General features: G+C 37.0%; 3 protein-coding genes across 3 annotated transcripts; 2 read left to right on the top strand and 1 right to left on the bottom strand.

Annotated features, from left to right (window-relative positions):
* Positions 7 to 2,556, top strand: LOC104709964 (BTB/POZ domain-containing protein At5g03250). Its single transcript, XM_019229011.1, has 4 exons — positions 7 to 30; positions 373 to 442; positions 538 to 1,761; positions 1,840 to 2,556. Exons 2-4 carry the CDS (start codon positions 422 to 424, stop codon positions 2,263 to 2,265), a joined length of 1,671 nt encoding a protein of 556 aa, XP_019084556.1. The 5' UTR covers positions 7 to 30; positions 373 to 421; the 3' UTR covers positions 2,266 to 2,556.
* LOC104708813 (laccase-11) lies at positions 2,523 to 4,934 on the bottom strand. Its single transcript, XM_010425441.2, has 6 exons — positions 4,739 to 4,934; positions 4,479 to 4,630; positions 4,147 to 4,391; positions 3,918 to 4,046; positions 2,905 to 3,828; positions 2,523 to 2,821 (listed from the first exon to the last, which is right to left on the bottom strand). Exons 1-6 carry the CDS (start codon positions 4,841 to 4,843, stop codon positions 2,691 to 2,693), a joined length of 1,686 nt encoding a protein of 561 aa, XP_010423743.1. The 5' UTR covers positions 4,844 to 4,934; the 3' UTR covers positions 2,523 to 2,690.
* On the top strand, positions 7,445 to 10,295 carry LOC104708812 (probable cytokinin riboside 5'-monophosphate phosphoribohydrolase LOG6). The gene is made up of 7 exons (XM_010425440.2): positions 7,445 to 7,722; positions 7,923 to 8,020; positions 8,138 to 8,168; positions 8,279 to 8,378; positions 9,566 to 9,636; positions 9,741 to 9,884; positions 10,098 to 10,295. Exons 1-7 carry the CDS (start codon positions 7,585 to 7,587, stop codon positions 10,119 to 10,121), a joined length of 606 nt encoding a protein of 201 aa, XP_010423742.1. The 5' UTR covers positions 7,445 to 7,584; the 3' UTR covers positions 10,122 to 10,295.

The raw sequence follows: 11,511 nt of genomic DNA, 5'->3' as shown, positions 1-11,511 counted from the left end.
CGAAGCTTTCCATCGCGAAGGCCAAACCTGGTACTCTTCTTTCTCTGCCTTTACCTCCCTGACTTAGATTTAGTCGAGCTAGTCTTTCGTTAGTTTCCGATTTCGAGATGGGTTTCTCATGACGAGTGTCGTTGATTTCTCTTGAGTTTGTGTAATCAAGCTCTCGTCTTTTTACTTCTTTTTTGTTGAAATCGAGATGGGTTCTTCTTCTTTTTATCATTAGTTGTGGTTTCAGTTTTTTTAAAAATCATAACTTTGTGGATTTCAAGAATATAGCTAGCTCTGATTGATGTGTGATGTACAATAATCAAATTTAGACGGAGAAGTTTTCTGTTTTTGGGTGATGTTATATGTCTCTCGGCTCGTCTACAGGCTTTGCACCACCGGACTCGTGAGTGATGTTACCATAGAAGTTGGAGACATGAAGTTTCATCTCCACAAGGTTAAAATTTTGATGTAATTGCATAAATGTGACAGCTTGATGATTCAAGTTGGTTGTTTTCTAATTGTGTAATGTGTTTTTTGATTTGTGTGTAGTTCCCATTGCTCTCTAGAAGTGGGCTTCTTGAAAGGCTAATCGAAGAGTCTTCCACTGATGATGGATCAGGCTGTGTTTTGAGTTTAGATGAGATACCAGGAGGCGGCAAAACGTTCGAGCTTGTGACCAAATTCTGCTACGGTGTGAAGATCGAGCTTACCGCTTTCAATGTTGTTAGCCTTAGATGTGCAGCTGAGTACCTTGAGATGACTGATAACTATGGAGAAGGGAATCTTGTCGGTATGACTGAGACTTTCCTCAATGAAGTGTTTGGTAACTGGACAGACTCAATCAAAGCTCTTCAGACTTGCGAGGAAGTGACCGAGTACGCTGAAGATCTTCACATTATCTCCAGGTGTGTTGATTCTTTAGCTGTCAAAGCCTGTGCTGACCCGAGCCTTTTCAATTGGCCTGTGGGAGGAGGAAAGAGCGCTACAAGCGGGCAGAGCACAGAAGATGAATCGCATTTGTGGAATGGAATCTCTGCTTCCGGAAAGATGCTTCAACCTACTGGTGAAGATTGGTGGTTTGATGACGCTTCTTTCCTTAGCTTGCCTCTCTTCAAAAGACTCATTACCGCTATTGAAGCACGTGGGATGAAGCTCGAGAACGTCGCCATGGCGGTTATGTACTATACAAGGAAACATGTTCCTATGATGAATAGACAAGTAACCATGGATGAGCAAGTGATTGAGACACCGAACCCTTCTGAAGAAGACCAAAAAACTTGTCTTGAGGAGATTGTCGGGTTGCTTCCTAGCAAGAAAGGTGTAAACCCGACCAAGTTTCTTCTCAGGCTGCTTCAAACTGCAATGGTGCTTCACGCAAGCCAATCCTCAAGGGAGAATCTGGAGAGAAGAATTGGAAATCAGTTGGACCAAGCTGCTCTAGTTGATCTTCTTATACCAAATATGGGATACTCTGAAACGCTTTATGATGTTGAATGCGTTTTGAGAATGATTGAACAGTTTGTTTCTTCAACCGAACAAGGAGGTATCGTCCCTTCTCCTTGCATCATTGAAGAAGGACATTTGGTGAAGGATGGAGCCGATTTGCTAAGTCCAACAACGTTAGTGGCAACTTTGGTTGACGGTTATCTCGCTGAGGTTGCACCTGATGTTAACTTGAAGCTGGCGAAGTTCGAAGCCATCGCTGCTGCAATTCCTGACTATGCAAGGCCACTAGATGATGGAATATATCACGCCATCGATGTGTACTTGAAGGTAACAAAACTTCTGTTTTAAAATTTTAACCAATAATAGATTTGTTGAGATTTTGATGTATTTGCAAATTTTTGGCAGGCTCATCCGTGGATTACGGATTCAGAGAGAGAGCACATATGTAGACTCATGAATTGCCAGAAGCTCTCATTGGAAGCTAGCACGCATGCGGCTCAGAACGAGAGGCTGCCTCTTCGTGTGATTGTTCAGGTTCTCTTTTTCGAACAGCTTAGGCTCAGGACATCTGTATCTGGCTGGTTCTTTGTCTCTGATAATCTAGACAACTCTGAGAACCCAAATGGCGGCAATGGAGGTTTACTTAAACCCAGAGGTGAGAGCGTAAGAGAACGAGTTTCTGAGCTGGAGAAGGAGTGTGTGAACATGAAACAAGAGCTGCATAAGCTGGTGAGGACGAAAAGAAGCTGGAAGAATTTTACCAGGAAGCTTAACTTCAAGAAGAAATCAGAATGCTGCAAGCCCAAGGATCAAGCAACGCCAGCTATTTGAGCTCGTTTCATCGATCAAACTCCTCTGTTTTATGATGGCAGGAACTACTAGTATTCTCTTCTCTCTTTTTGTTCACTTAGGTAGAAAGATCAGAACCTCGAGATACTGAGTAATCGTTTAGATTAGCTTTGTTTTTTCTGGTTCTTGATGATACTCTCTGTTTTCTCTTAGTATCTCGCTAAGAGCTTTTGATGCTTTAAAGATTCTGCTGTCACTGACTTTACTGCAGAAACTTGGAATCGATAAAACAAGAACTCTTGTAGGAAAACATTAATTTCATTTCTTATGCAATTTTGGGGTGTATTGTGCAGCCCCACAGGAAACAATCTCAGACACAAATCAACAGAAGGGAAATACAATCAACAAAGAATATCATTCAGCACAAACATAACGAAGAATCTTTGAAGTTCTCAAATCTTAGATTCTTAACAAGACGGATAGTCTTTAGGCGGTGGTAGAACAGAAAGCTCAGGTGTTTTCCCGTTCTCGACGACGAAAGCCATCTTCAAACCCCACATTGTATGGACTTCCAAGTGACAGTGCATAAACCAAACACCTGCAACAACCAACATATACACTGATCAGTTGATCTGCTTATCTTATCATCATATATGTGTGTTTGACAGATCTATATCATACCTGGATTATCAGCTCTGAATCTGATGGCAGCCCAACCACCGGTAGGTACTCCAACAGTGTTTCTCTCTGGCGGGTCAATGAGATTGAACTTAGCTGGATCTTTCTTGTGATCAAAGTTTCCAACACCGGTTCCAACTACAAAGAAGTTGTAGCCGTGAAGATGGAAAGGGTGTGACTCAACGGTCAGGAGATTGGTGTCTTGCAAGACAAGCTCAATTGTAGTATTGAACTTAACTCGGCTCAGTCTAGTCCCCGTAGATGTTCCCAGGTTAGCAGTGAGCGGCACACCGGTGTAGTTAAACGCTTTGGGAGGTCTGTCTGGGAAATCAGTCCTGAAAACTCCCGAGATGTTGGAGTAATGAGCTTTCAAGAGCGCGATCTTAGGCATAATGAACGTAACGTTGTTTATAGAAGCTGCGAGATTCGTCCCATTCACACAAGTCGGGCACGCGTTGATGCCTAGCCCGATCGTGTAGAACAGTTGTCGGTCAACTTTTAAAGGTACAAGCGCGGGAAAGTTAGGTGTGTTGAGGCTCTTGAGCTTTCCGTTATAGTCCAAAGCGAAAGATGTGTCGTTAGGCAAAGGAAGCTTTGGTAAAATTGGTATGACCGTGTTTGGTACGCCTTTGTATTGAAGTATCGCGGTTACGGTTTTGTTGTCTACGGATACTGGAGCGTCCATGAACGGACTAGCTGCCATGAAGTAACGGTTTGGTGAACGGTCGGTTTTGACTAGAACATTTGTGGTTTGACCTGGTCCGAGTAAAATGGCTTTGGTTGTAAACGGTTTAGTGTAAACCGCATCGATTTCAACAACGGTCATGTTGTGTCCCGCAATCCCGAAAAATAGCTCGTCGTTTAACGCTGCGTTGATGATCCTTAAAAGGTATGTTTTGCCAGCTTCGACCTCTACCACGAACGTGTCTGAAAAATTTTACGGAAACATTATTTATAATTTATTTCGATCCGAGAGACGGTCCGGTCCGATAACAAACGGTTATGAAAAGGCTTACGTTTCTCGGAACACGGAAAGAGTGGTCCTGGTTTCCCGTTGATGGTATGAGCATCCGACATCGGAGGTGGTGCGCCCAATTGGTTGGCTTGGTTAACCGCGGTCTCAATGTCTTTGTTCCACCATTCTCCTACAAATCAAATAAAAACCCGGGGGATTAAGAATTAATTAAACGTAGATTAGACCAGATCAGTCTAAACCGAACCCAGTTCTTTGTTAGTTTCTCTAACCGAGGATTATGTTGGTTTCTTGGTATGGCTGTGGGAACGGATACGGTTTTCCCGGTTGAGGCAAGATGACGATAGCTCCATACACAGTGGCTCGTAGCCAGAGGATATGTGCGTGCCACCAGAGTGTCCCACGTTGTCCGGTCACATTGAAATCATAAACGTAACTCTGTCCGGTTTGGATCGGGCACTGAGTTATGTATGCTGGACCATCCGCCCAACCGTTCCGGTACTGTTTAAGCCCATGCCTATAAAAAACAACCGTTAAATTTTGGTTCATGAAGAATGACTAAACCGGTTAGGCCGGTTTGAGACGTAGGAAAGAGATGTTTTACCAGTGGATAGACATGTTGTATTGTACATGATTGGTTACGTTGATGATGACTCGATCACCTTCTCTTGCATAAACCGTTGGTCCAGGGAACATTCCGTTAACCGTGACAATCGGTTTAGCATTGCATATCCGGCTTACGTTCTTCACTTGAACCTGTTCCATAATTCTAAACTTTAGTAAGAAACTAGAAAGCTACATATCTAGTGTAACTCAAATAAATGTATACTGAGTTTATAATAAACCGGTTTATCGAACACCTACATCGAATTGGTACTTCTTCACCGCCGCATCCACCGGAGATTGACCAAGAAACCCAAGAAGATAAAAGAATAGAAAGAGAAAACCGGGGTTCCGGATTAACTTCATTTCCGGTTCACTCTTCCGGTTTGATGCAATGATGAGAGATTTGTATTAAATCTTCTATTGCCTTTTGGTTGGTTATACAAGTTGTATTGAAGAAATTCTAGCTGGTTACAAATGCTTATATAGTGGCATAAATGCAAACAAAAGGTTGGTGAATCCCTCTAATAATATTCTAGAAAAAATAATCTCTATAGGTTTACAAATCTGGAAATAAATATGAAAAATGCGTAAAATACATTATTAAGAAAAGCTTAGAAAAAAATATATAATGGAAGAAGAAGGCTTGTAAGCAACTTTCTGAGAGACGTTGGCGAATCAGCGTAACGTTTGTTAATAATATGGAGTACCTTCGAAGTTGATATCTGAGCTTTATATTAATGTTTTTGACTTTTCGTTTTCAAAATGAAAAATAATAAGAAACACCAATACATATTTCGGTTTTAAGTTTCTCCAATTCAATAAAAAAATTTATAGACGCCTACCTATATACTTGTTTTTGTTATCCCAAAAGCCCTCAAGTTCGAAATCGAAGGTATCAACTTCTCTTCATAAATATCTTCTTTTTTTTTGTTTATCTTAAATATCTGAAAACTTGCTTTGCAGTAACACGTTGCTTAACCATTCGTTTAGTTTGTAAATTTTATGTTATAGTGATGTTTTGGCGTAAGCGAAAATGACTGCTCTCTTAAGATCAATTTTTCTTTTTTTTTCAAGTCTTTGCCAACGAGATCATATGTATATTTTTTCTAAATTCAAAATCTCAACAAACGTATTTTAATTGTAAAAGGAACGGAAGTTGGTCAATATTTATCAGAAAGTTACGCTATTGACTGGTCAGAATCCTAATCGTTGGATCAAAACACTCGATGTCTAAAAGCCCCATATCTAAAACGAAAAGACAAATCACTTTATACTGAGTCATAAACCCAATTGAAGCTAATGGACACAGGCCCGTATTAGGATTTAGGCATCTCCTTTTATGACATGAAGCGTTATGCAAGTCACTCAAATAAATTTCCCCTTGATAAATTGTAACGCAGCACTGGAAAAATCTGACCGTTGTAACGGTAACTTTTTTCTCAACGCTGCAATCAAATAAAAGGAAAAAACAACCTAACTTTCCTTATTTTCTTTGTTTGAGTAATTTCCTTTTTTTTTTGAGAAATAAAAAAATGATTTGTCGATTGTAAAGTCCGTTTGATTTTATTGCTATTTAGAAATTCCGATAATTATGTTACTCTTATCACTTACCATATTTTGTCGCTTTTGAGTTGTAGTAACAGTCTAGACTTTAGAATGTAGATGATTTATAATTTTATATTTGCAAAATCATGCATTTATTGTGAATGAGTGGTTTATAGAGTCTACTAAAAAGAGAAATATCAAATCAAAAAAATTTCAACTACCACAAGTTTTTTGCACTTTTCACAGTATATATAATATATGCTATTGGTTGATACTATTCTATGTTACATCTTGTTTTTGCAATAGCTACTTTAGAGATATGAATTAGGGGAGACAACACATTGCTTTGCCCAAAGCGAAACGCGTCGTATTAACCTGTCTTAGGACATAAGTAATCTAGTCAGGTGGTGCAGTGACAAATTTTCATACGCTGTAATTCTGCCACGTAATAGAATTACGATCGCTTTTATAATCATAATTTGGCTTTGTCGTATTATCCGAAACATAATTTACAAATCCATACTGTATTGTATTTGAGTTTTAATTGTTATTACAAAATCTCATAAAAAATCAACAATAAAACAATTGTTGTCAACACCATATTACCAATTAAACAATTTTTCTATAGGTTTAAATTATTTTTTTGCTACCATTGATTGGCACCAAAACCAAAGAAAACACACAAAAAATCTCATACCTTTAAACAATCACGACAAATCAAATCCATTATCAAATCATACATATCCTTTTTATTAGTGTCGAACATATTATATCCAGAACAGAAACTCTATTTATTATCATGAACAGAACAGACACAAGGTAAGAAAACAAGAAAGACAAGATTTTCAGAATATGATAGCTACGTTTTTTTTCGTGGCTGTGCAAATAACTTCTTTAATTCTTGCGGAAATCGACAATTGTGCAACTTGTTTAGAAAATATCTTTACATGAGACATTGTGACTTGTGAGGAGTGAGGATTAGCTTCCCTAAACGTTGACCTAAATTTTGTTTTTCGGTTGTTAAAAACAAACTTGTTATTTAAATGACTGATTTATCAGATAGACACAATTCACTGACTAGTAATTTTGAAGCTGATGGCATATATGAAATATGAGATTAGAAAAAGACAAATAATTTTTTTTTGAAAAATTGTAAATATAATTCACCGGTTAATAATAGACCCCTACAAAATTTGGAAGATTGTAAATATGAAATACGAGGAAAGAAAAGAGTGTTCGACGCGTGTGAGCACCACTTGGGATTGTGCTATCAGTTAGAATCGTGTTCATGTAAAAGAGCTACGCAAATAGTGGAACACTCGTGTGACCACGTTTCTCACGTGCCTATAGGATACTTCAGAAAGACGCTTTAAAACGAAGCTGAACGTAACAAATTAAAGGGGGGGGGGGGNGGGGTTGGAGAGAAGAAGAGAGTCAACTAGCTAACTATATATACTAGTCTAAAAACATATATTCCTCTGTTTTCCCAAATATTATAAAACCAAAAAGCAACAAAACGTAGAGAAAAAAAGGTTGAGACTTTGACAAGTTAAGAAACAATGGAGGATGAAGAGGGAAGAAGAGAGATGACGAAGAAACAGAGTTCAAGGTTTAAGAGCATTTGCGTCTTTTGTGGTAGTAGCAATGGCAATAAAGCTAGTTATCAAGATGCAGCCACTGATTTGGGCAAAGAATTGGTAAAGTATTTTATTATACTTGCAAATTTTAGAAACGTTCTGTTTCTAAAATTCCGTGTTATTACTTGAGAAATTGGTTTGGGTTTGTGTAAGAAAATCTCGTCTTTCTATATATAGTTTCCGCAAGAACATCACACATGGGGATTCTTAAAAGACCAGGTTTCATAATGAGATATTAATAGTGTTGATTTGATGAACAGGTGGCGAGGAAGATTGATCTTGTTTATGGTGGAGGAAGCATAGGTTTAATGGGTTTAGTGTCTCAAGCTGTTCATGAAGGTGGTCGTCATGTTATTGGGTAATATATATATATATATATATGTTTATGATATACTGCATTATTTCTTCGTTTTTGTTATGCTTTGCTGAGCTCTTGCAGAAAGGTATGGTTTCTAATCTTGTTATACTAATGCAGAGTTATCCCCAAGCTACTCATGTTGCAAGAGGTATTAATTTTATTTCGTTATAAAATCAATGTTCAATCGGGTCTGAAGTAGAGACAATAATATAATGCTCTTTGCCTCTCTGTCAATGATTCACAAAACAAACACAAAAGCTTACTGGAGAAACAGTAGGAGAAGTGAGAGAAGTTGCAGACATGCATCAGAGAAAAGCTGAGATGGCTAAGCATTCTGATGCCTTCATTGCTTTGCCTGGTACTCTCTCTCTCTCTCTCTCTCTCTCTCTCTCTCTCTCTCTCTCTCTCTCTCTCTCTCTCTCTCTCTCTCTCTCTCTCTCTCTCTCTCTCTCTCTCTCTCTCTCTCTCTCTCTCTCTCTCTCTCTCTCTCTCTCTCTCTCTCTCTCTCTCTCTCTCTCTCTCTCTCTCTCTCTCTCTCTCTCTCTCTCTCTCTCTCTCTCTCTCTCTCTCTCTCTCTCTCTCTCTCTCTCTCTCTCTCTCTCTCTCTCTCTCTCTCTCTCTCTCTCTCTCTCTCTCTCTCTCTCTCTCTCTCTCTCTCTCTCTCTCTCTCTCTCTCTCTCTCTCTCTCTCTCTCTCTCTCTCTCTCTCTCTCTCTCTCTCTCTCTCTCTCTCTCTCTCTCTCTTATATACAAAAAAATCTTATGGAAACTTAGATTTTCGATAACTCATTTGTCAAAACTTTGCCACTACATTTAAAGCTCCTCCTCATGTATGATGCTGAAAATTTTTAAAGTTAGATGTGTTTTGTTTTCCTACATGTAATTGTTAGTGCTTTATTTATTTTATTTTCTTTTTTAACTGTCATTATATATAGAGAGCTTTAAGGAGTGCGTTTAATAAGTAAATAACATGTGGTTGATATGAATATGATATGTGGGAGATCCCAGGAGTCAAAGAATTATAAGAATCACGACAAATATTTTAAAAATGATTAAAGTGATTTTTTTTACAAAAAGTGTTTGATCCATCAACATCTAAAAGCAGTGAAAATAGATGTCGACAAAGGACATCTGCTGTTTCTTATCCAGTTTAAGATATTTTTTTATGTTCTCAATTATATCTAAACTTTTTATATTTTTGAACAAACATTGAAAGATCATATTCTCGTTGCAAAAAAAACGTTTTCCCTTTTTCGGGTAATGCTAGTGAGTATTATTTATAGAGTTGGGAGTAAGAATATTATGAGAGAAACAAAAATGGTAATTAATTATGTGCTACTAGCAAATATTGTGATCCATCATCATTCATGATGATGATGATGAATGCACTAACGTTATATATTATTGACCTTTGACTTAAAAAGTACCAAAGAGAAGAGAAGGACTTATCATAATTCAGATGTTGACTCTCCTTAAAAAAAAAAATAGGAAGTTTTTACTATTTATGCCACTTGACTAAGTCAACGAGTCATCACTAATCAATCAGGTGGCTATGGTACACTAGAGGAGCTACTTGAAGTAATAACTTGGGCACAACTTGGTATACATGATAAACCGGTATGTATGTAAACCGATTTGGCTTGGTATGAATGTGAACGTGATGATTAAAAGATAAGAATTTGGGATTTTTTAATTTTTTTAAATTTTTTTTCCTCATGCAGGTCGGGTTATTAAACGTTGATGGATATTACAATGCATTGCTATCATTCATCGACAAAGCTGTCGAAGAGGGATTTATTCTTCCTACCGCTCGACATATTATTGTATCCGCACCAACCGCAAAAGAGTTGTTTAAGAAATTAGAGGTGAAAAATTAAGCCGATAGAAGATACTATACCGACTCTAACCCTAAATCGGACCATATATATATATATATATATATATATATATATCCAAGTCTTGATGTGATTAGGAAACTGTATTGTGGTTAAATCGAATATTTAAGCATGTTTTTTTAGTCTAAAGCTTTTTAGATTAGACTGAGTTTTGTTTAGTATAATTTCATTGGTCTATTGCAGGAATATGTGCCTCGACATAAATAGTAACAATGCCATCGAAACTGAGCTCCGAGACGTTCATACCAAAACAAGAAAATAAAAATCATAAATGGATCCCACGGACGTCAAATATACGGACGGATTGTCTGGCTCATTCTTCGCGTTCTTTATTTTCTGAGATTTCTTTTGTAAACTCTTATCTTCCGATTTGGGCAACCAATCTTAGAGTTATTTTCTAGATTAATGTTTGGTTGGAAAAAAAAAATTGTAAATGGACGAAAGATTTGATTATTTCGCAGCTAGACAATCTAAGAGTGGGTAATCATTAGGGAGTACAAAATGTAACTTTTTCTTTCCTGGATTGTTTTCAGCATGGTACGTATCTCAGAAATTTCGGTTTAAGTGATGTAATATAGTATAAACTAGAGCATATCATTTAAATCTTCAAGTGATTGTTAAATATTTTTTTCTTGTTGTGTCAAAATTAAAAAACAAGGACTTGCTACGTTGTACTAGAGATATTTACTACTCCATTAGAGTTCGAGTGTTTTTGGTTCAATGGCTTTCGATTCAAATGACAAAATACTAATACTCTTAATCTATCTTAATTATAAAAAAATCCATTGCATGAAGCTTTTCTAGAAATTAATGTAACATAGACGGATAGACCCAAGCAAAATTTATTATTCGTTGGGCCTACGTGTAATTAAAACACTAATATCCATTGCATCACTTGGTTGTTGTAACTTGTAAGATACATTTTCCTTGGTAGCTATCAAAAATTATTGGAGAAATTTCGATTGTTAAAATAATAATTAGATTGAACAATTCTGAATGTTAAGATCAAATCGATTCAACTTTCTCTCTCAAGTCATGAAGCCAAGGCAATCATTAATTACAAGTATAAAATCATTAACACAATCTCGAATTGTTTAAGTTACTTAATATCCATATGTCTCCTCCTAAAACAGCCCCGATTCGATCTTATTCTTTTGGTCTCCACGTAAGAACTTTCATATAAATTAATGTAACAAAAAAAAAGAAAATAAATAAAATAAACCCACTTGATTAACCGAAAACATTTGTTGAATCGAACCAATTAATTGAACAGTTAACGAGTCTGATTTGTTAACTGACGTCTCTTGTTTCGAGGTTAATTACTAAAATGATCAAATCTCCAATTCTGATGAACCCACCACCATGTGTTTTAAGCCCAAGAGAGATTCAGTGAACCACGAAGGAAAATAATTTAAACCGTCCCTTACACTAATGAAAGGTTAAGTGTTACAGAATCAAGTTTATTAATAGATTAATACTAATAAATTAAATAAATAAATATTTGGACACAAAGCCCAAAAGATCACAATCTAGTTTAAAAAGAGCGACAAGAAAGATTCTTTAAGCTGATGAATGATCTGTACCATGTAGCTCTGTT

The sequence above is a fragment of the Camelina sativa genome, chromosome 8, assembly GCF_000633955.1.
Source record: "Camelina sativa cultivar DH55 chromosome 8, Cs, whole genome shotgun sequence".
NCBI classification, from domain to species: Eukaryota; Viridiplantae; Streptophyta; class Magnoliopsida; order Brassicales; family Brassicaceae; genus Camelina; species Camelina sativa.
This window is presented reverse-complemented; position numbering and strand designations above follow the sequence as displayed.